At 35.2% G+C, this 26,110-nt stretch overlaps 1 protein-coding gene and 1 long non-coding RNA gene across 2 annotated transcripts in view; both read right to left on the bottom strand.

The window, feature by feature from the left end:
• Window positions 1-26,110, bottom strand: part of LOC309509781 — a 667,378-nt gene that overhangs the window by 232,413 nt on the left and 408,855 nt on the right. The window lies entirely within an intron of this gene.
• On the bottom strand, window positions 14,433-21,156 carry pex2 (peroxisomal biogenesis factor 2). The gene is made up of 2 exons (XM_082183637.1): window positions 20,962-21,156; window positions 14,433-16,393 (listed from the first exon to the last, which is right to left on the bottom strand). Exons 1-2 carry the CDS (start codon window positions 20,963-20,965, stop codon window positions 15,459-15,461), a joined length of 939 nt encoding a protein of 312 aa, XP_082039763.1. The 5' UTR covers window positions 20,966-21,156; the 3' UTR covers window positions 14,433-15,458.

Below are 26,110 nucleotides of genomic sequence, written 5' to 3'. Positions count from 1 at the left end.
ATCTACATGTCTACTAACTCTCATTAGAGTGTCCTTAGACTGTTAGGGTTAGAATAAGCTGACATGTTTGCAAAGTTACTTATAGAATGTCTAGTGAGTTAGCAGATATTAAGCAGAGTCTACTAATACTCTAAAAGTTATATGTAGTCAACAGAATGTTCAAAAGGGACCATCAAAATAAAGTGTTAACCCATTAGTGAAGGCATTTATCCCAGTTTGGACACCTTTGATCAACCTATGAATAGCTTACAACTTACTCAGCACATCCGAATCATTATTTGCATATTTTGCCATATGTATCGTTAATTCCCACTAACCTGTGTTGAGGACACTTGGATGTCATTCCTATTATTTTTCCTGTATCTTGCTGCTACATATAGCCAGGGTCACACTATTCTGTGATTGGATAGGGTTTGACCTTTGGAAGAACAATAGCAGAAGGCATTTCGGTTCTGCCCTCTCCCCACACCTTCTCTCTATCTTTCCACAGTTGTTTGCTGACATTTAAGACTCAGGGACCGATCCCAATAGCTCTGTGTGTATCCTGTGCATTGTGATCTTTGTGAATTGTTCCATTGTTTTGCTCTGGAGTGAGAGAGGACATCTGATGTTAATCCACATATTTGAGTCCACTTGTCCTCATAAAAGCTATTCGGAGCAAATAATTGTCACTAAAATACTGTATTGTTAGACATCTGAAAGTGTTTAAGATGACTATTGAATAGTATTTCATTTATTCAAATGCATTGATATTTCTTCAAATACTTATCACATCAGCCAAACAGCCAATTAAATCTGTCCATACGGGATGCCTGGCATCTAATGGTATTTCTTATACAGTCGAAGAGATGATATGCAGCTGATGTGTCGCATGCTAATGTTTATTGACACATTTACGGTTGATATTTTCTCAAGCCATTTGTTGGGTCTGGGGACAGTAAACTGAATAAAAAGTGATTGGATCTTTGTCTCTCTTGCCAATGAAATCCCAAGTGTAGAATACTAATTCCTGTATTTAGTCCCTGAACTCAGGTCTTTTATATTAAACGGATTCAATTATAATTAAATTCTGCACATGGGAATGAATCATTCCTGCACGATTCCTAATTTACTGTAGCAAATATTATATTATCCCAAGAAAATGCATCATCCCATAATTTGTGATTTATTTACATTGAAAATAAGCTTAGAAACATTACGTAGAATACACATTGGTGCCAAAAACATCTGTCTGTCCATGTCTATCTATCTATCTAGAATCTGTCTATCATCTATCTACATTATTTATCTAGAATCTATCTATCTATCTATCTGTCTGTCTGTCTATCCATCTATCTAATCTATCTATCGTCATTTTTCCAAGTAAGACGTTCCTTGATCAACATATTTTATTGATTCTGGAACAACATTCCTGTCCGAAAATCTAACCCTACCCATGACTTGTCCCTCAAATCTGATTGGTTGATTGGAATGTTGATTCAGGAACATATTGTACTTGGTGAAATCAAGTCCACCCTATCCATCCATCCATCCATCAATCCTTTTTTTCCCCCTCTATTTGTTTTCTTACATGCTTGTTTTTTCATAGATTTCTATATTATGTCCTCCTTTAATCTTTCCTCTTTTTTAATCTCCTACTCTCAGCAGTGATCACAAGAGCTATTTTAGTTTGTTCTTTGATTCATAAACTAGCTCAGTTCCCTCCACCTGTGCTTCATTTACCATGTGCACCTGAGCAGTCCCACCAGATGTGTGTGTTCACATTCGAGGAACAAAATTGCTAATAATTTATGCTGGCCTGACTAGAGGCCTTGTATTAATAGAACATTTCTGCATTTGCGACACAGAGATAGATCAGTTCTCTAATTCCAATTTGCATTCATCAGAAGTGAATTTGTGGCTGACTTAAGCAGCTATAAGATGTTCAATTCAAAATATGTATTTTCTAATAAATGTTTAGTTAAGTCACAAAGAAGCTAAAAGTTAACCATAAGTTTAACCTTTTCTTTTTTAGAAGACGAATAACAGCAATAGCGAAATAGTGTTCGCAACATGAAGTTATTGTGTTCTCGCAAGGTCGCAAGTTTGAGTCCAAATCTCAAAATTCTCTAGTTATCAAATATGTTATTTTCACTTTTTACCGTCCTCTTGCATTAATGCAAAAAAGGCCAGATAAAAACAGGATTAAAGCTGATAAGAGAGAACTCATTGAGACTTCAAACTATATATAATATCCCCCCAACAGCACACAGCGGACACATATGAAGGAAAGCTGAAGAGATAAAAGAATTATTCCATCCTGAGAGTGAAATAAGCTCCTAACATTGCCAATATCCATCCATGTAGGCGATATGCTCAACAAACACGAGTATCTGAGGAATGGGAGAGTAAGGAGACCTGGGAGATGTCTAAATAAGCCAGAGAGCTACACCTCTGAAACAAATGCTCGCAAAAAAGATGCTGTATGGAACCCACTGGGACTTCCCAGGCAGATTGTTCTGTTATGTTTTCTGATATGCTCAGAAAACCACACCTCCCAGATGGCTTGAGATGAAGGTTGGGAGACACTATTGCTTAAGACAGATAAAACTAGTTGTATGATACCATCCCTCACAGAGAAATGTCTTATTTCCTTCTCCCAAACAAAACAATACTTCTCTGCTGATGTTCAATGCATTTTAGTTGAGGCCATACATCTAAAGAAACACCGTGAATTGTTGAACACCTGAGGCATTGACGATGTTTAAAGAACAGCAAGGCGTTTTTTTAGATTTGATATTACAAAAGACACATCTTTTCTTTTCTTTTTGTTAGCTTTCGGAATTGTGCATAAAGTTCCAGTTTTTGTTATATAAAATGCCTGTTATGCTTCAGACTGCATGTGTTTTCTTCCTCAAAGTTCACTCTTCAGATTGCTGAATAGGAAAGCGGCTTTTCTAACTTTCAGCTTTTATGTTCCTTAAATCAACAAACTGTCGTGGATATTTCAGCTGTGTAAGGGAGGGCAGGCTGAAATAGCAGATGCTTTGTCAAACCCGTCAAACCTTAAGTCTGTTTGAGTTACGCAAAATCTGTTCGAGATGCATAGACAGTGAGATGCAAAAACAAATGTCCGTTTTTATATAATCACGAGGACAACAATGTAAACATCCACTATAGAGATGAATATTTGCTAATCTTTTTTTGTTTGTTTTTGTTTACAAACCCTGTTTGTGATGTCATAAAGGTCTGGGTGGTGACTAAAGTGAAATATTACATGAACTTTGTCCTGCTCACTATGATTTAAATGGACAGATAAAAGTTGAAATGCACCAACACACAGCAGTATATCTATATACGCACATTTGTGCTTCAAGCAAATGCATAAACATGAAGTTTATTTGAAGTAAAAGCAAGTGTCAAGTAGTGGTGAACAGTTTTTGAGAGTTAATTCATTAAAATGTCACTTTCGTCACTGATTTATTGACTTTTGAAATCTGTCTTTACTTCTAAGGGATTGTAGAAACTTCTTGAAAGTCTCTTTTGGTCAGAGAGTGTCTGCTAAGAGCATTACTGTAAATATTAATGTAAAGCAGTTTGGATTTGCTTTTCTTCACAATGTCTGCTCGAGGGAAGCAAGGCCAAAACCTAAATCCTTCTCTTAATTTACTTCCAGCACATGTTCCGCTGGGACCGCCATGAATTGAGGTTGAGACTCTGCATTATACAATATTCATATTTAATTGTTTCTTACACGGGTAACAACACTATGGCAACCGCAGTAAACATGTCATGTTTCATTACTCGTTAAATACAATTTAAAAAGAATTTAAGCAGAGGTCTGAATTTTTATGAGCGCTTGGACGCTTTCAGAAATAGAGCTGACATTATGAGTGAATGATGTAAAGGTGATCAGGGGTTCTTTTTTAACCGCAGCCAGTCTTTCTTTGTTCTATTAAACAGAAACTATATTCATTTATTCATTGACCATTTCAGTTGTTTCAGACTCTTGGTGATAATAACACTACCGTTCAAAAGTTTGGGGTCAATAAGAATTTAAATTTTATTTCGGGGGGAAATAAATAAAATAAATCAATACTTTTATTCATCAAGGATGAGTTAAACTGATCAAAAGTTACAGTAAAGACATTTATAATGTTAGAAAATATTCTATTTGAAATAAATGCTGTTCTTTTGAACTTTCTATTCATCAAAGAATTTTGACAACTGTTTACAACATTGATAATAATAATGAATGTTTCTTGAACATCAAATCAGCATATTAGAATGATTTTCTGAAGGATCATGTGACACTGAAGACTGGAGTAATGATGCTGAAAATTCAGCTTTGATCACAGGAATAAATTACAGTTTAAAATATATTAAAATAGAAAACAGTCATTTTAAATTGTCATAATATTTCACAATATTACTGTTTTTTTAATTGTTTTTTATCAAATAAATGCAGCCTTGGTGAGCAGAAGATACTTCTTTTAAAAACATTAAAAAATCTTACTGACCCCAAACTTTTGAACGGTAGTGTATATACAGTAGCCTACCAGTCAAAATTTTGGAAGCATTACTATTTTTTATGTTTTTGAAAGAAGTCTCTTATGCTCAAGCCTGTATTTCTTTGAAAAATAATAATAATAATAATAATACAGAAAAAAACAGTAATATTGTAAGATATTCATATAATTTAAAATAATGGTTGTCTATTTAATATAGTTTAAAATATAATTTATTTCTGTGATGCAAAGCTGAATTTTCATCAGACGTTACCCCAGTCTTCAGTGTCGCATGATCCTTCAGAAATCATTCTAATATGCTGATTTATTATCAATGTTGGAAACAGTTGTGCTGCTTAATATATATATATATATTTTTATAATCTGTGAGACTGTTTTTAGGATTCTTTGATGAATAAAAAAAAAATTTAAAAAAAGAAAAAAAGAACAGCATTTATAATAGAAATCTTTTGTAACAATATACACTATACCGTTAAAAAGTTTGGGTCAGTAATTTTTTTCTTTCTTTTTTTTGAAAGAAATGAATACTTTTATTCAGCAAGGATGTTAAATAAAAAAAAAAAAGTGATAGTAAAGATTTATATTGTTAGAAATTATTTGTAATTTGAATCAATTATGTTCTTTTTAACTTTCATCAATTAATCCTGAAAAAGTATCACAGGTTCCACAAAAATATTAAGCTGTACAAGTATCAAATCAGCATATTAGAAAGAATGATTTCTGAAGGATCATGTGACACTGAAGACTGGAGTAATGATGCTGAAAATTCAGCTTTGCATCACAGAAATAAATTATTTTAAAGTATATTCAAATAGAAAACAGTTCTTTTAAATATGAAATGAAAGCTTATTACAAAAATGTCCATCATTTAGAATCTACATATTTGTTTATGATGATGCAGCTCACAGGTTATGTTGTAAATAATACATATATAAAATAAATAAATACACATGTATAAATAAAATAAATACATATATATATATTTTTTTTTTTTTAAATGACAGTATGTTGTTAGTCTGTCAATGTCACAGGTCAACAATATATTTATGATTGCTTGTTTGTTTTAATCATTTAAATGACTTACTAAAAGATGTTTACAGTAGATAGTCTGAAGCCAACATTCTATCTCCGCCATTCATTGTACAACACAAAACATTTCCGTGTTATGCATATTCGAACTCTGAATATCAGAGTCCTGCATGCCTGTTGCAGATTTCTTCTGGTGCAACATTATTCATTTATTCATTGCAAAGATGTTGAACAAGAGGCCAGCCATTGTATTCTCCGAGAGCGGTTGTGTGTTTTGGCAGTGCCTGTCTGAGTCCTCCCTGCATACTTACAAAGAGCACAGCCATATGTAAATTACAAAAGCAGTGCATCGCACGCCTGTGCTACACAAAAGACCCTCTCATTTCCAAACATGGGACTTGGATTACATGCATTTTGCCCTCTAACCTGTTTACCACTCAAAAGGTTTATCAGATCTGAGAAGGGGAAATCACAGGTCAGAGCTCAAATGATGACATTAAGGACCTTTATTCAAGCATAAATGCAGACAGTATTTGCATTTTCCCCATAATATGTATATTTGGTTATTGTCACAATCTTTGTCAAACATTAACAATTAAACTTTCATTAATTGGTGTTACTTTAATATATATATATATATATATATATATATATATATATATATATATATACTGTATATAAAAACATCTGTTATAACCACAAATAGTTTGTCCAGGAATCGGTCAATCGGTGAAGTCCCCCTGTGGTGAAAATCAAGTTTTTATGTTGTTTATATGCATATTTGGTGTTTTTAATATGCTTTAAGACAAACCATGTGCAAATTCAACTGTGTCAACTCCATTGCTGAGTATTTTCTCCTTAAAACTGCAGTCAACCAAAGATAGTCTCAAAAACACGGTTTGAAGTCGCTGGTGTTTCTGACGTCACAAACTACCTTGTAACCAATCAGGTCAACGTGTGATCGTCAACGAGTGGATCTCTGAGCTGGTGTGAGTGAGTGGAGGCGGGGCTAATTTGCATATACATAGAACGGCGTATACTAAATGAAGCAAGGGTGAAGAGGTACAGTACATTCAAGCTATTTTAAAGCATGGAAAAAAAAAAAAACTTTTACATTTAAATGTAATTTTGGTAATCAAAGATTAGTTTTAAGGGATACAATTATTGACTGCAGGGGGCTTTAAGTTTGCTGTTCATTTCTTATTGATCCCAGACTGTCCATTGAATGAATGTAAGCTAATAGGACTCTTGATGTGTGTGTATGTTTAGGAGTCATTATTTTGTCCAATTTTGTTCATGGTCATTTGTTGACATTTACCCTTAAAACATATCCTTAATCATTATATGGAAGACGATTCATGATGAAACGGATGCTTGTAACACTTTTGCTGTGTTTATTCAGAGAATCACGTGTAACGTCATACACTCGTTAGCCTGTCTGTGGCCTGGCCTGATCATGTAGACATCAAGCCAGCACATTCGCCACTGATCGCCATAACAACCCTTCACAAAACCCTCAAATCTTTTCCAGTTTGCATCATCTTCATTATTTTCTTCTCTCTGTGTGTGTGTTACAGCTTCAGCACAATGCACACTTTAGATGACACAACTGCACATCTTATATAACCAAACAACATTCCTTGTTTGTTTAATCAAATGTCAGACTTGATTTTTATATATATATATATATATATATATATATATATATATATATATATATATATATATATATAAATTTGTGTGTGTGTATTAAAATATATAAAATTAATACACAAATAAATAAAATTCAGCAAATATTCTTTGTTTTTGAAAAAAGTATGGTACCTATTTTTTTTTTATAGGAACTGATTACATATTTATTTAAAAATATAATTTATTACTGAGATGGCCAAGCTGAATTGTCTTCAGTGTCACATGATCCTTCAGAAATCATTCTAATATGCTGATTTGGTGCATACGTCGTTACCAACAGAGTTCAACAGAACTTGCGAGCATAGTTGGCCAACAATGCTTTTGGGAAACAAACCCCATTGATTCAGAATTAGTATGAATAAATGTTTCCTTTATTTTGGCCCATCTCAAGGAAGGACACAGAGCCCAGTCCATCTCTGGAGAGTTACTTTTTTCCTCTTTTTTTCTGGTGACCTGAGACTCTACCTGGTGCAGTTGTTCAATGAAAAACATACCTGGTTCTTTCCTCATCTCTGCTATTGCCATATTCAAATATTCATTGTCAGGACTACCTGGTGTCAACGAGAGGATATTATATAATTGTACTACTTCGTCTTGCTCAGCTACTTCACCGACGCTGCATCACCATTGAATAGGTGAGAATAACTATTAAAATGCTAAATTAGACGTGCAACCGTCTCATGGTGAAGTTGGGTCTTTGTGATGAAGCACCCGACCCCCCCGGAGCTGAGATTCACAAATGGCCTCTTGCAGGAAAGATGGTGTGGCGTTGTGGGCTTGGGTGGGTGGACGCTTATAAATCACCAATGGGTAAAGGGTTTTTAATGCAGCACTCTGCGCTCGCTGCCTCCATTTTCTGTCACAGCACAGTAAAAGATGAGAGGCCCGGGGGGAATACCAGCCCCCAAGATGCTCTGAGCGGGGCTGTAGGTCATGCTGTGTGCCTCTCAATGGATAAATACATAAATACATGCAGCGATGCAACTCTAACACCGCTGTGAGATAGAAATGCATGCACAAAAATATGTTTCAGCAAGATTTTTGAGCAACCATCAACATCAGACGCTTTGTGCTGGAAGATAGAAAGCATTATTTTGATATGTATATGTATATATTTGTAACTGATCATTTATATTGTATATATATATGTGATTCATATTCATATATATATATATGAAACCTTATTACAAAAATGTGCATCATTTAAAATCTACATGTTTATAATTTATTCATCATGATAAGATGGATAAAAAGATGATAGATAGATAGATGGTTGTAATATTCTTGCATAAAGTTACCTCTCTCTCTCTCTCTCTCTCTCTCTCTCTCTCTCTCTCTCTCTCTCTCTCTCTATAGATATAGATATAGAGATAGATAGATAGATAGATGGATGGATGGATGGTTGTAATATTCTTGCATAAATTTACATATATATATATATATATATATATATATATATATATATATATATATATATACCAGTAGTTTCATGATGAAAGGTTATTAAAATTATTTAAAATCTACATATTTATAATTTGTTCATGATTAGATAGATAAATAGATAGATAGATAGATGATAGATAGATAGATAGATAGATAGATAGATAGATAGATAGATAGATAGATAGATAGATAGATAGATAGATAGATAGATAGATGGATAGATAGATAGATGGATGGATGGATGGATGGATGGATGGATGGATGGATGGATGGATGTAATATTCTTGCATAAATTTACCTATATATATATATATATATATATATATATATATATATATATATATATATATATATATATATATATATCAGTAGTTTCATGATGAAAGGTTATTAAAATTATTTAAAATCTACATATTTATAATTTGTTCATGATTAGATAGATAAATAGATAAATAGATAGATAGATAGATAGATGATAGATAGATAGATAGATGATAGATAGATAGATAGATAGATAGATAGATAGATAGATAGATGGATGGATGGATGGATGGATGGATGGATGGATGGATGGATGGATGGATGGATTGATGGATGGTTGTAATATTCTTGCATAAATTTACCTATATATATATATATATATATATATATATATATATATATATATATATATATATATATATATATCAGTAGTTTCATGATGAAAGGTTATTAAAATGATTTAAAATCTACATATTTATAATTTGTTCATGATTAGATAAATAAATAGATATAGAGATAGATAGATAGATAGATAGATAGATGGATGGATGGATGGATGGATGGATGGATTGATGGTTGTAATATTCTTGCATAAATTTACCTATATATATATATATATATACCAGTAGTTTCATGATGAAAGGTTATTAAAATTATTTAAAATCTACATATTTATAATTTGTTCACGATGATGAGGTTCTGTTGTAAATTAGTGTATGATGTTTATTCAAACTGAACAAATAACACACAGATGCCTAAAAAATCCAGCATCTGTTTTTAACAAAATAGAATGTGTTTCAGGAGGAATAATTTTGCCTTTTCAAATGTTTGAGCAGAAAAGATAATGCACGATTGGAAATTGCTGCGGAGCCACAGCTGTTGTGAATGCAAAGCAATCAGCCGGGGCATATAGAGGGCAGTCCGTCCTCATACAACTGCAGTGTCACCAGTCTTTTAAGAACAAGTCCCTGCTTTCAGATTGAAAGATATCTTAGAGTTGACTTTCATTTAGGTGGGTTGACAATGACCTCTTTGGTGGAGGGAAAAGCATGGAAAGGTATGTCTTTTCAACACGGAAATGTGTGGAATTTTCTAATCATGTATACGAGCTTTGTTTCACAAAAGCTAAAAAATAAATTAAAAAAGTTCAGTAAATAATGCAGGCAAATTGAATACAGCGACAGCAAAGCAGGAGAAAGTTACTGCTGTAAAAAGAAATGATAACATGCATGAAAATCAATTTCCCTTCTACTCCTGCTGATCAGTACTTCCATGTTTCGGGGGGAATTTGCAAACAGAACAAATTCTGTTGCTGAGGTTAATCTTCACAGACATGTCTGGTTCTGTGATTTCCAGCTGGAGTTCACAGACAGACACCTTTTGCAGTATGGTTTCCATGGGAACGGGGGGGAAATGATTTTCTTGGCCAGCTGTATTGAAATGAACATCTGTATGCTGTATGTTTTCATCACCTTTGATTTGCACATTAGAGGTTTCAGCCTATTTTCAGCGAGCATCTAAACTATAATTTGTGCTCCTCTTCTCTGCCACTGTCATTACGCAATTCTGTATGCATGTATATACTGTATGTACTGTATATATCCCCCCAAAAATGTATCTCAAATAAATGCTGTTATTTAACTTTCTATTCACAAAGATACCTGAGAGAAAGAGAAAAAAACAACAACAACAACCTATAACGGTTCCCACTAAGAAACTCTTCAACAATGATAATAATTATAAATGTTTCGTGAGCATCAAATCAGTTTATTAGAATGCTTTCTGAAGGATCATGTGACTCTTAAGACTGGAGTAATGATGCTGAAAATTCAGCTGTGCCATCACGGGTATTAATTACATTTTAAAATGCATTAAAATAGAAAAGTTATTTTAAATTGTAATATTTCACAATATTAAAGTTTTACTGTATTGAAAATTGAATTGAAAAAAATCTAAAATATTGCTATATTCCAATATGCTGAAATTCAGTCTTTTATTACTAGATAACTGTCTGGAGAGAGAAGGTATCATTCTACCCTGAATCCCTGTAAAATTCCCTTGAGATGGGATGACTGTCACTAGGGCACAAGTTAAACATCTTTAGATGGCCGCACGCTACATTTTTCCATGTGCAAGGTTTCAATCAAACTTGCTATTTGATTATCAAAACTTTCAAAGCACTTTCGATTTGTCTTAAGCCGCAGGAAATTCAAGGGGACATCTGGAAGGATGTCTGCAGATTATTTGCAATTTTGTGTGTAGTAGACATCAATGAGAGGCCTGCTCAGACTTTGGCTAGAACCCACCTCACCTCAGGCTCATTACAGCGCAGACTGGCCCATAATCCCCCTTAATTCCTCGTTGTCGTTCATTCTCTCTTTAAGCCACACTAGTCCGGCACAGCCAATGAACGGAGGGCCTGTGGAGGCACACAGGTATTGGCTTTTCCTTCCAGGCATGCAGTCTGTCTTTGTAGTTCTCCACAGGAGTCAGCGAGGCTATCACTTACCGTGCCAAACTCATTCCCTCCACCTCAGACGTTACCAGCAGATAATGTCAGTGGCAGACTTGCATTCATTAGCATCAACCTGGAATTGAGAGGCCCTGTGAGAAAGATTGAGAAGACATGCCGTTGAGCTCGTCCGTTAAAGGGCCCTTCTTTAACTCTAGGCACTTTCATGTTTTATGAAAACTCACAACTTTTTATTTTATATTGGAAACCATGCCTTTATTTTATTATTTAATTACTGGTCTGCTGGTTTTCACATACCTTATATATATATAAACTTTGTTGCCCTCCTACCCCTGTCCGAGGCTTTCGGTCATAAAAAAAAAAGAAAAGAAAATCATGGAAAATATTTACAATCTAAAAAATCTAATCTAATCTAAAAAAAGATAAATCATTTCAAAATTGTCAAAATGATCAATAGTCACAATAGTTTGATGAAATATTTGGGAAAATTGGGAACTTATTATTTGTTCGGTAACACTTTACAATAAGGTTTTATTTGTTAACATTAGTAAATGTATTAGCTAACATGAACTAACCATGAGCAATACATTTGTTACTGTATTTGTTCATTTTTGTTATTCTGATTCTGATTGGTCAATCGTGCCTTCCAGCGGTACTGTATGTTATTCCCTGATAACAACCGCTGAAAACAGATAACACGGCTCATTTGCTGGTTAGGAATGTTTTTTTATGTGTGGAAGTTTTATGCTTGGTGGGCTAATAAAATATTAAAACTCTTTTGTGTACAGTTATTTAATGATGTCATCCAGTATCGTGGACTTACTCTCTCGTTTAAACGCATCTGCTGCCATTTTGTGACTATTGTCAGATTATAAGATGACAAACGGGTATGATTTTAAAACAGTTTCATCTGAAAACAAAATCTCTTATCCCCATAATTATGTAGCGAAATGCTGTGTAATAAGTGGTGTGACTGTACCGTATCCCTTAAATGTCCGGCTAGTTTGAACTTGCTGCGCTCGCTAACTCCTCTGAGCGCCCTGATCACCCTGTCAGGGTTTATTCTGAGACAACAACTGGCTGGATGGACATTCTCCCTTACTTAACGTTAGTTAATAAAAATCCAGCTGTTCATTGTTTGTTCATGTTAGTTCACAGTGCATTAACTAATGTTGACAAATACAACTTTTGATTTTAATAATGTATTAGTAAATGTTGAAATTAACAAAGATTTATAAATGCTGTAGAAGTGCAGTTCAATATTAGTTCATGTTAACTAATGTACCTTATTGTAAAGTGTTACCATTTTATCATAGTTTAAAAAGTATATATTTTCATTTCTCATGGTCCATAAGGCCAAAAAACACTGTCCATATGCAGGCTTTATGGTAATAAATCAATGCATTTAAAGCAATTATGTATATAAATGTATCCTGCAATGTGTTTGGAAGTTTGACTGTAGCGAGAAACTGGGTCAATTATAGCAAGAGATACCGATCGCTGTTTGTTCCGCTGGTCCGAAGCGAACCGTTTATGTTGAGAAATCAGTGGGTGTCAAAAAATCTATCTTTTTTTTAGTCTCATTGATTCCCCATATTCCCGGTTTAGAGTGCAAATGCCCTTCCAACAGTGAAGAAACACAGATAATTGGCCACCGTTGACAAGTTTGTCCGGTAGCTGTGCTAGATTTGCTTTTTAACCATGAACTTTAGGTGATAACATTTAGCTAGGAGTCTAGAGCGGATAGCAACACATGGCAATGAACTGCTTGAAGTATTTTATCTCAGATGTTTTATTTGTTTTAATGACTTTTGCCTTTCACAGACTAGCACACACAAAAACAAACTCCCAAACAGTCGCTGTATTTAAACCCAGATATAAAATGGAATACGTCTGTTGGAATGCTATATACTACTATTTAATTAGGCAAAGGGTAAGTACAAGCATTACGGTCTAAAATAAAGCTCTTTAAATGCAAACCTGTTAATCAGAGAACTCAATACCCGACATCAAAGGATCAAGAATGTGTTGATTGTAATGAGCAGGATCACTCATCAAAGTGTGAAACTGGCCTTGTCTACTGTAACACCCAACATGTGTATAAAAAAAAATACGTTGGCCATTGCCAAAGTAAATGGTGTCAAAGCCTGCAGATTTTATTGCTGATTGGAGACAGTGCAACCCTGAGTGTAAATGAGATTTGGAGAAGATAAAGTGCAAAATGAGGGCTGACTTTTTAGATGTGGTGTTTTTTGCATTTCTTTGCAAAATACACTATATATATATATAAAAAATTAGGGCTGTGCAACGATTAATCGCATCCAAAATAAAAGTTTGTGTTTACATAATGTGTACTGTGTGTAATTATTTTGTATATATAAATACACACATATGCATGTATATAAGAAATATTTGCATGTATATACTGTATATATATTTATACATAATTTATATTATATATAAATATTTTATATATTAATAAAAAAAATCTTAAATATATACATGTAAGTGTGTATATATATATATATATATATATATATATATATATAATTATACACAGTACACACACATATATTATGTACACATACTTTTATTTTGGATGCGGTTAATCGTTGCACAGCCCTAATTTTTTTATATATAGTGTATTTTACAAAGTTATATAGTTTACAAATCTTCACAGCGAGTTAAATGCTAAATTTTGCTTTAATTAATCGTTGCACAGCCCTAAAAAAAGAACATATATGTATATATGATATTGCTTAGAAAAAATATCTATCTATTCAGCAAATATATTAATAGTTTAACAACAATCTAATCTCATTTGTTGCAACCACATCAATATACAATTCAATAATCTATCATGTCTGGTATGAAGTGTTTTACGAGATTATATTTGGATGCTTTTGAAGTCATTATACAAATGTATTTTGAAGGACAGATGTTCTCTGGACCCGATCTATGTGAAAAACACCAGAACCATATGTTGTGTATATTGTAAATTGGCAACCATTACTGAACATTTCCAGAACAGTGGCGGCAAATTCCTTTAATCCTCTGAAACAAAACAAAGGGTATAAACATTCGCTTTTGCACATTAAACATATTTTTAACATTGCTAACCCAGTGCACAAGTAAACTTGGATAGTTCTGCTTATAGTGAGAGCTGTACTTCTTGGTGGTCCTGAGTATTCGTCTATACGCATAATAATGTCAATGGACCCACATGAGGGCAGACCGGTGTGCCATGTCCCAATTTTCAATTCTTTGTCACAGCAAACTTGAGAGTAGCGATTTACAAAAAAATGACAAAATCTTGCAAACCACTAGACCCCTCGTGCCCAGAGAAGTGACTGATTGCCTTCACAATGGGCAATTAAGGCAATGTGGTCTGGGGGAAAAAAGTGCGAGTTTCCAGCAGGTCTGAGTCCATTTGGATGTGTTTTGGCCTGAGGCATGGCTCACTGGAGAAAGTTAACAGCTGAATAAATACCCATCTTTGCAGTCATTATTAGGCTTAAAGCATAATATGCCCGAAAACTTGCATCGGTCCTACTCTGGTTTGTTACAGTTTACTGGCGTATTAAGAAGGGCCATGGAGATTATGATGGGATGTCTGTCAATCTGCATCCAAGTCAACTACCCCCTGGTGCTATCATGGCCTCTCCTTGATCTTGTGCAAATTTCTCTCTTCATAGGGGATGAGGGGAATTGGATCGTGCAGGCAGTTGAGCAAAGGCTTGTTTTGATGTTTATTCATTTGCTCGGCGCTCAATCCAAGAATGCAGAAAAGTGGACCTCTGATACACAATCTCTATCAAACTTTAATGAGGCCGAATAAATTAGACACAAATGAAATGATGTTGTTTTAGAATTTTACATCATTAAGTTTGTCTCTTTGTACAAAATTCTGCATGATTCATGGCAACAAATGCTCTCATTTCAGGAAAAAAAAGAAGCATAAGCCATATGCTTTCATCAACCAATCTCTGTGATAAACTCAAACTGCAGTCTGTGTATCTCAAGTCAATCAGCAGGCTGTTTGAGGAACAGTCTCAACTCTGATGCAGCTCCGTTCCTATGTGAATCCTGACTGGCTCTATAGTTCCCGCCTTGGTGGCACATTTGGGGCAGGTAAAGCAGACATCAGCGATTGTGTGGCTCTTGAGGCAGTAGTAGCAGAACACGTGGTTGCAGCCGATGGAATGGGGCATTGTGGGCCACTCCCCGCAGACGGCGCACTCTGTGCAGTAAGTGTCATCCGAACCCTTCGTTCCCCTCAGGTCATTCAGAGGGGAGAACAGAGCGGTGACGCTGGCCTTCAGCTTCCACACATTTACGAGGGGCAGCAGGAAGATGAGGAACTCTGCAAAGCCGTGCCACAATAGCTCCCGGTTCAAGAACTGGAAGTTGATGTCTCGTGGGCCCTGGGGTCGACTGAAGACGGGCTGCACTCCCAACAACCTTTCGGTAAGGGTCGGACAGGTTCCTCTTTGGAGGAAAAGCAGGAAGTTGACCAGGCTGGCCAATTTGGTGAGGCCTGTCAAGATGGTGAGTATCTTGCGGGCCTTGCGTGCATTGGACTCTGCAGGGTGGTTGAGGAACAAGCTGTTGGAGCGTTCCCTCATCCACTTTTCACCTACAGTCAGCAAAGCGAACCAAAACTTCTGCGGTCGGCTCATGGGCCGGTACTTCTCTCCCGGGATCAGAGTGTTCTTATACCGGATGTTGAGCAGTGACTGGCCCACGGTGGCGCTGTTGGAGTAGACTGTGAACCTCCACAGGAGGAGCTGGAGAAGGGCCTTGAGTTCTGGTTCCACAGGGGTTAAAAGCCCAGGCTTGAAATGCTGGAAACATTGGGTGAACTGTGACCAAACAAGCTGTTCCAGTGCACCATCCAGTTCAAAAGCATCCAGCTGACTGATTCTCAAAACCCGAGATAAAGGGCTTGGGCTGGCCTTGGCGAAAGGCTTGTCACCTCCAGCTCCAGCTACAAGCAGAAGAAGCAAATGGTTATGCATTTTTGCATTTCAGTTGAAATCACTTTTCACATGTAAAACCCATCCTAAATTCCCTTTTAGCTGTGCAGGGCAGAGGCACAGGAGGTCTTACGCTGTTCCCTCTCGAGATTCAGTCTGAGGACAAATCACATCACAGGAGATTATCCCAACAGCACAGGCTTGGAAAGGCAGTAAACATCCGCTATGTGGAACTACTTTACTTTGACGGCTTTTTATAAGGGATCTAAGAACTGTGACGTTTGGCAATTTTTCATGGAATGCGTTTGTATCGGGTTGAGTTTATCTCTTTAAACGCAATGGTTAAAAAATGAGCGCCAGGGGCTGCGGTGACCACCTCTTAGCTTAGGACTGGATTTGGACAATATCTGCAATAAATTGGCTTATAAAAATAGTTGAAAACATGTCCAACTCTTTTTTTCAATACTTTAGGTTCATCTGTGCCTAAAACCTTCACCCATTTAGGAATGAAACTGAAATGGACAATAAAAAAAGATGCAAGATGTTCATGAATCAGTTGAAAAATTATCTGCTTTAAACAGATGTTGGAAACTGTAGTTACGTTTATTGTATAATAAAGAAACTTCCACTTTTGGGCCACTGATTATGTATCAAATGTGTCTACTGTAGGTTTACAGAGCAGCTCAACAGTTTCTCAGCTAAGGGGAAAAAAAAGAAAAAAAAACCTTCACAGCACGACGGCACTCGCCCAGGTGAGACAAATCATTGCGGCAGGCCACTCTGGGGATACTGCTTTTCCATGTTCTCGTCATAGGCTTTTATTGAACAGTTTACAAGTTATGAATGAATATGTTTTATTTGAGAACATAATATTGACAGCAACCTATCAATAGTAATGTGACTATTGTCAAGGGCCTGTCAATAGTAATGTAATTATGATTTAGAGGATCACATAGATGTTAGCTCGGGCAAGTAACATCTCTTATAGGACTGCTATCAATATCAGGATTACTATTGACATCTTCTCTCAGACTCACAGTACTTGCCAAATATATAACAACTAGACACTTTTGTCAATGTGCACTGCCTATAAAAATTAAGCATTTGAATGTACAGGGCTTTAACCGGAGAGCTGAAAATCTATGCTTCTTATGTAATCGGCCAAATTCGTAATCAATGGCTGTGTTTACCTCTGTTGTAATCAGAAGACCTGGCCTACATGGAGCGCAGTGATTCATACACGTTTACAGTGCGATAGAAAAAAACATCCTTGACAAATAGCCAATGAGAACGTGGCCTAACTAAAACAATATCAGTCTGAATGAACAATAGGACACAATAAGTAAACTGATTTTCTCATTAGTTATATATTATAATCAATAAGACCACTTTGTTATTTATGACCCGCAATCAACCCTACTTCAACAAATAAGTTGAATTTTCTAGGAAATGGAGCCCATCTTCGGGCTGCAAAATGGATGGAGAACACGCATATAAGGTTATATCAGCCAAGTCAAGGTCCTGACAAGCATCCTTAAATGACAAATGCCTGACACCGGCACGGGCTATAAAACATGTTCTCCTGGGGCAGCCCACTGGAGGCTCAGGCCTGCAGTTCTGCAACTGATAAGCTGGGTCACAGAGTCACCTTGGGCTTAGCATTACAACGCGGTAGGCCATGAGATTCCTGCAGCGACGGGACAATTTGGAATCTGAAGATTTTTATGAGGCCTGTGGTTACTTGACCTTGCTTTTGACATTCTGTCTAAGTCAGAGAATTAACAAAAAGCAACACACTTTTACTTTACATAATATTATATTATATTACTGTCTTTTTTTAATGTTTTTGAGAGAAGTCTCTATTCTCAAAGCGGCATTTATTTGATCAAAATACAGTAAAAACTGTAATATTGTGAAATGTTACTACAATTTTAAATTATTATTTTATTTTAATGTATTTTAAAATGTAATTTATTCCTGTGATGGCAAAGCTGAATTTCAGATATTCTCCAGTTTTCAGTCACATTCAGAAATCATTTTATTATGCTTAATTAGTGCTCAAGAAACATTTCTTTTTATCAATGTTGAAAACCTTTGTGCTGCTAAATATTTTTTGTGGAAACCATAATAAAAAAAAATTTATCAACTTTTTCTTTCATTTGAACAACATTTATTTGAAATAGAATCTTTTGTAGCATTATAAATGTCTTTTTACTTTCACTTTTGATCAATTTAATGCATTTTCGCTTAGTAAAAGTATGAATTTATTTACAAAAATCTTATACAGACCACAAACTTTTGTTTGGACATGTACATATATTTGATGATATACATACATACTGTATATATAACATTTCAGTGCCTTTTTAAAAATTAAATCACATGTCAGAGGGGTTTTATTATCCTTCACTTAACGTTTTAACTTACAAAAAGCTAGCCTGCCACTTTGTATTTCCAGTGGCAGATGAGGTGTCACTCAGTTAAAACCCCTGTCTTAAACCTACACTTCCTTTATAATCATTTGCACGATTAAGGTTACAGAGCTCTGGTGCCATTTTCAGCTGGCAGAAGAATTAGCCAGTCTCCTTATTTAGCATTCAACTTTTAACTCCGTCCCAGAAGTATCCGTTTTATTATGAACACTGATGGGTATGTCAGTTTCTGAATTTTAAAGGTGATGTCATCCTGAAATGGGATTACAGGACTGCTAAAATACCCATCCTGTGACTGTTCTAATTGTTCTACGTCTGTATCATAAAATATGAATGTCTGCAAAAGCACTTGGGGTTCAAGGTCTGGTCCTAATGTCTCATCAGGCTGACCCATTTCTCTAATTACCAATGAATCGCAAGAGCCACAATCTAACACAACTTAATGTCTAAGAAATGTCTTTTAAAGCAGCTATAGGCCTGACACAAAGATGTGCTTTTGCTAAATCTTGTTTGCACAGAATGTAAATTATTTAAAAGAATTAATCGATTTTGTGAGCATGAAGGTGGAAGATTTAAAGCTTTAAGTATAGAGTTAGGCAGAAAAAACAGCTTAAAAACTCATGAAACATTTAAAGGCTGAGGCAGCAGGAACGACTGAAGAGAACAGTTAATAAATGAGAAAATTGTGAAGATGCATATTATGGTGTACAGAGGGCAGTCAGGCTTTGCTGTGTCCACATAAAAGATCTTCGCTTCAATACATTTGTCCTGCAATTTTTCAACACCTTTATGAGATATTTGCATAAACATTTTGTCTTCTATTTAAAAAACAAACAAAAACAAAACAACAACAGTAGAAGCAGCTACAGCAAACACAACATCCTTATTCCATGACACCACGTCATGAAACCCTGCCTCAAAATCATGTTTATGTACCAGAATTGTTTTTCTTCTCACCTCATCCAGATTTGGCTTAGCATGGTCATGTAATGTAATATTAAAAGCCTCCCCTGTTTACATGGAAGCAGCAATATGGAAAACATTTTTACCCACAAATGGAAGAAAGACTTAAGCTCAGTTGCAAACACATCTGCAAAACAACCCAACAATATAGTCTGCATTTTAAAACTTAATCCATTTAAATGCAACACTGGCACAAATCTATAGGCAACCTTTTGACCTGGGCTGAGATCATACTGCAGTCTGACTTTAACTCCATTCATTATGTTAAGTGTGCTATGGGCCACTTACAGCTCAATCAAATCCACAGCAATCAGCTGTCCTAATTCTGTGCATGACGGCATTTCTGATCGCACTAAAACTTCATACAAAACTTGTATGAGAACCATAATTTCATATTATACACTCTAGTTAAAGTTATTGTTATTAAAAAAAAAATCCTAAATTACATCTCATTTAAATGTTGATTAATTATTATTATTATTATCCATGACAGTGGTGCCAAGTAACCAGTACTGGTTTGTTAGGTTACCTTGATAACTGAAAACGGAAACCTTAATTTTTGAAAAAGAAAGAAGTAAATATAAAATCAACAAGATGTCTAGGTGCGCAAAGAGACCTGAATTTGTCAAATTGGTGAAAATGCACAAAGTAATTGCAAAGTAGAGAACTCCCTAGTCTGAAATCAACATATCTGGTCCAGTCCCAAATATAAATGAACTGGAAATTACTAGAAACACGAAATGATCTGTGATGTTGTGGTGTTTGAGGATTTAATACATAATGATCTAAAAAAGTAACTATTAATTATAACATCAGAATCACTGTTTGTCATAATAAATAATTAAATATAGTAATGTTGTTACTGTATTATTATTATTATGGTAGTAGTAGTTGTTGTTGTTATGAAGCCATTTAAAATGCTTAAAACATAAACGTGATGCAACTTGGTTAAGTACGTCAACATAATAACACTAAAATAGTATAGTATCGGTTGTTTTGTCGACCGTGCACACTTAATGCATGTTTTATGCATTGATAACACGCACGAATCTAATATTAGACTGACAGGAGAGGAAACAATGCCCTGTTCTTCACAAAACTAAATGCAACTTGATATAGAATGTGTTGTCACAATGTCTGGTTAAGTGAGATTTGACTAGAGCAAATAAATTTAGTATAATTACCCATGATAAGACTGACAGTCTACTGTCGGACTCGGAACTGAGAGGCGCTGTTCTTCCTCCTTTTCCGGGTTATCTCGATTAACCCCTCCTTGAGGCACATGAGCCAATTGCAAATTGCATTTTCTCTGCACCCTTGATCACATGCATCCAATCGTAATATCTGATTGAGCGAGGCAAACATGAATCGCATCGTGCTATGCATGTGGGAGAGGCGTAGCTTCACGCAAGTCTTCATGCGTTTGCGTCTGACAACAACCCATCCAATCAAAATCGATAGCGTTTGTCTACAGTTGGTTTTAACCAATCGCTATCAAGCAGGGGCGGGCTCTGTTGAGCAGCAGGCATTCGGATTCGGGCACGGAGACTGTTTGCAGTTTGCAACTGAACAGAGGGAAAAGGGAGGAAGCGAAGATATAAATGAGCATTCATACGCCATAATAACAAGGGTTTACATGAATGTAAAGCATTTGCTTTAGTTTTTACGTTCTGTTTTGCTTGGGAAAACATCGTAGCAACTGTTTTGTTAAATGCTCTCCGCACGTTTTTAATTTTCGTAATGTAGCCTAATGTATGAACAGCAAAGGGGACGTCTATTTTCTTTGTTTACTGAAATGTCTTTTTTTGTTACCTGGGAAGTGTGTGTGTGTATATATATATATATATATATATATAGCATATATAATATAGCATATTTACATATATAAAAAATAACTAATCACAATTAATATACTACACAGTATATTATTGCTGTCAAAATTAAAGCTTTAATGCATGTGATTATTTTTATTTTTTTGACTGAGTGTCATTTTTTTCTCAGAGTGTTTCCCATGGTAATGGGTATGATAATGTTGATAGGCCTATATTTGGTCTTGGCGGAATAGATTTGTTACACTGCTGCTGTTATTGCTACTGCCAATACATGACACGCTGCTGTGAGCAAGTAAGACATACTGCTGCTGTACAATAGAGCGTACATTAGGGGTAAGCAATATCATGGTTTTTAATCGTGGACAATTAAAATGCCTCCATGATCTGCTTTTAAAGAAATATCGTAGCCTAGTACGTAGTTCTGGCACCTCCGTCTCAACATAGCCTACTGTACAACACAACGTACATTCACACATCATGTTAACGCAGCAGTAGAGTTACACTCACGGGACACTGCAGTTAATAAAAGTTCATTATTTTCCTGTGCATTAAAGCTTTGCCGCGTACACCCGAAGCACACACATGCACTAAAACGTCAAACAGCGCCTGATTACTGGACTAAGTTATCTTTCAAGTCTTATTGCCCTAATACTGTCAAATACACACACGGTTTACATAAACACAGTTGGTTGTCTAAAGTGAAAGCACACATTTGAGAGAAAATAGTGACAGTAAGCCCAATAGTAAACATTGCTGCTGCTTGTCCTTAAAGGGATAGTTCCCCCCAAAATTAAAATTCGGTCATTATTCACTCATTCTAATGTTGTTCCAAACCTGTATTCATTTCTTTCTTGTGCAAAAAAAGAAAAAAAAGAAAGAATATATTTTGAAGAATGTGCCCCAACAGTCCTCATTGACTTCCATAGGAAAAAATATCCTACTCCTAACTGGGGACCAGCAACTGGTTGGTTACCCACATTTTTTAAAATAACTTTTATTTTTAACAGAAGAAAGAAACTTATTCAGGTTTAAAACAGTTTGAGAGACTAAATTATGACAATTTTCATTTTGGGGGAAACTAATCCTTTAATGTTAATAAAACAACAAAACACAAAGAGAATCAATCATTGCTCTTGACTGAGAACTTTAATAGTAGCTTTAATAAGAATCAATGTATAATTTATACAGTGATGTCTATGTAGTGTTTTATTTTTATATTTGTTCATTTCATTTCTTTCTTGAATGCCACTGTTAAATACACATACTGTAGCTGAAAAAAATAAAGCCCTGTTTATTTCATTTGTAGGCTATATTATGTTGTGTAGCCTGTTTTTATTTGCACCACATTGGCCTAATTGTTTGCCATTCTTTTTTTATTTCATATTTTGTTACATTGGAAGGCTTTGTTTTTAAAATAGGGAAATTAGTTTGGCTGTAATGCTCACTAACTTGCAAAATAGTAAAACCAACATCACTGTAAAAAATGATTTTTTGGTGAAGTAAATACTACTGAAAAAAAACAATGTAATTTACATGAAAAAGTTAGTTCAGGCAAGAATTAAAAAAACTAAGTAAATTCCATATCAGTACTTAATTCAAGCGAGTAGAAATGAAAGCGTAAATATCAACTCAATAAAATTAAGTAAAAATTACTAAACTTTTCTGATACTGGGGTTCCCATCATGCACTGGGCCTTGAATAATTAATGAGGTTCATTTTTCACTGGTTTCCAGCTGTATTTACACTGTTTTATCATTGCTTTTGTTGTCAGGATTAGTAACTTGCCATTTTGTGACATTTCGAGTACATTTTCTGCTCAAAATGACACATTCAAACATAAAATCGATCCATCAAATTTTACCGTCATTGTGTAATGTCTACCAAGTATTGAGGTCTTTGCATTCACATGATGCTTAACATCTGATATGATGTAGTATAAATTACTTAGATAATCTGAGTAAAGCATATACTATAAGTGACTTGTATAATTCAATATTATTGTTTGAGTGAAATGTAATGCAAAGGAAATTTCAACTAAATCGATAATAATCAACCTTTTACTAGCCAAGTTAAAAGGACTTATTTTCTTTGTTATTTTCACTTAACTAGGTTAAGTAAAGTTTACTTAATTCCATATTCCAAGTAAATTTAACTTAAAGATTTCTAATTAAAGCTACTGATAAATATGTTTAGGTTTTTACTTGGCAAATCTTTGTAAATTTACTAGCATTTTCTGAGTGAAAAACGTTTCCTAGCTTTTTTCAAGTAAATACTCCAAATTTTTTTCCGTGATGAAAGAGAATCGTGATAAAATCGTGAGTGATTTGTAGCAGATACAGGTGCAGCTGGGAAGGTGGAGGTTTCTGAAAGCGCGTTGCATGGTTAAGGCAAATGTTAAGGCAAATGCTAACCAAGTATTTGAAGGTTGAGCACGCAAGCTCATTGGCTACTGATACAGAAAGAACCAATCTTTTCCCGAAAGCATGGTTAGCCAACTATGGTCGCAAGTTCCATTGTTCCAACGAACAATCGCAAACAGCATCGCAAACTTGTGTGGTTGGAACGACAGCTCTCGACCTGTGGTTAGAAGCATAGTTTCTAGATTGCATGACATGTGGAATCAATAAATCCTTATCTTGAGCAAAATAAGCAAGCTGACATTCAGTACAACCTGTGTCTTTTATTTATAATACACAAATGTCATTTACGTCTTTTAGTTTGTCAAGAGATTTAAAGCACCGTTTTGAAGACTGCGCATGTGCGAACGTGCGCAGTCTAAGTAAGAACGAGCCTATGACTGAATCGGGAAATAAAGCAAAATAACTGAGAAAATTTTGAAATTGTCCTCGGGTGCCATGTCTGTAATTTATAGCAAAACATCCAGCGTTAATTCGATCTCAAACAGATTCATTAAAATAAGTGATTACTCCACCACGTGCGTGACGTCATAAACCAACGTGGTTGAACAATGCTGCCTTTGCGACAATACAGTTTCGGGAAACAGTCGTGACTAGCTAGTTGATTTCTTCAACGATGCATCGTACTAAGGTAGTTAAGCAGAGAGTTACGTCGTTGTTCGGGAAACGCACCTGATGTGCCCAATAGAGAATGATATGATTGCAAGCATTTGAGTTAAGGAACTATTAGCCTGGCTGCACCTCTAGAGTTTCATAACAGAACTTTGAATATGTGAGTGGTGATCCACGAATATTTAATTTTACTTTCAGTAGTGGCAAGCAACAGTGGTAATGTTCTTTTGGTGACATGCAGCAGAAATTCTTGTTTTTTTTTATTGTAAGTATTAAATAAACAATTTATTATATTTTCAGGCAGATTAGAACTCCGAACACTACTTACAATTCGGGATAGTTTCCCCCAAAAATTATTTACTCGCCATCATGTTGTTCTTAACTTGTATTACTTTTGTGGAACACATATGTTAGGCATAACGTTAGGCACTGACAGCCTAAGTCACCATTCATATATTGTCCCATTCACATATTGTCTTTTTGAGTGTTTCCTTATAACAACTCCTTTTGTGTTTCACAAAAAAAATAAAAATAATTGGAACATGATGGGTGACCTACAGTATCCCTCTATTGTCCAGGTTTTTTTCAATCCGTCTGATGGTGTAATGTCCTTATGAACAAAACCAGAGATACAAAAATGTACTTGAACTGCAACAGTTTGGCACACTTCGAGGCTAGAAGTTCAAGAGATGTATTAGAGTAGAGTCTGTTCATCTGGAACTGTAAACAACTATTGTGTGCACAAAGTATTCCTTAAAAATGCTAACCCTAACCCAGGTACAAGAGAGTTTTCACACTCTCATATCTGACGACATTATATAATATAATATGACATTGGAAACAACATATTTTGTCGTTTCCAGTGTCCTCAAGGTGTAGGTTTTCATGAAGATAAACAATCAATTGAAATTCTTCAACCTTTATGGATTCACATATTGTGTTTATTGTTGAAGGTTAGCTGTTAAAATTTCTGATTCAACAATTCATAGCTTCACCAATGTTATACTTTTATGTGTAGCAATTAGGGACAGCTAGCCATTTTCCACAAGAGACAGATCATGTTCACATTAAGATTACTAATCATTTCTGCTATTACAGGGACAACATGATCTGTAACTCTCTAGGTGAACATTCACATTACCTTCCTAACTGCTATTTAGTATGTGCGCCGCTAATAGATATTTTAATAATTCATCAGTATGTATTGTAAATTATTCACCTCCCTGTATGGTCATTGATGCCACCGAAACTAAAGCCATTCTCCCTGACAGAGGTGAGATTGATAATTTAGGTTAAATGTTGGTGGGTTATAAGTCATGCCTTTATCCTACGACTCATGCAACAAATAACATGCATTTGGCTAATATTTAGACTAAAGTCAATATTAGCTGTTATCACTTCAAATGACCTCTAAAATGCAGAGAAAAGTACATGCTTCTCAGTTTACAGAGGAGTTCATTAGCTAGACCACA

The sequence above is a fragment of the Leuciscus leuciscus genome, assembly GCF_965113295.1.
Source record: "Leuciscus leuciscus genome assembly, chromosome: 11".
Lineage (NCBI taxonomy): Eukaryota > Metazoa > Chordata > Actinopteri > Cypriniformes > Leuciscidae > Leuciscus > Leuciscus leuciscus.
Note: the sequence above shows the minus strand (reverse complement) of the source record. Positions and strands in the feature narration are given on the sequence as shown.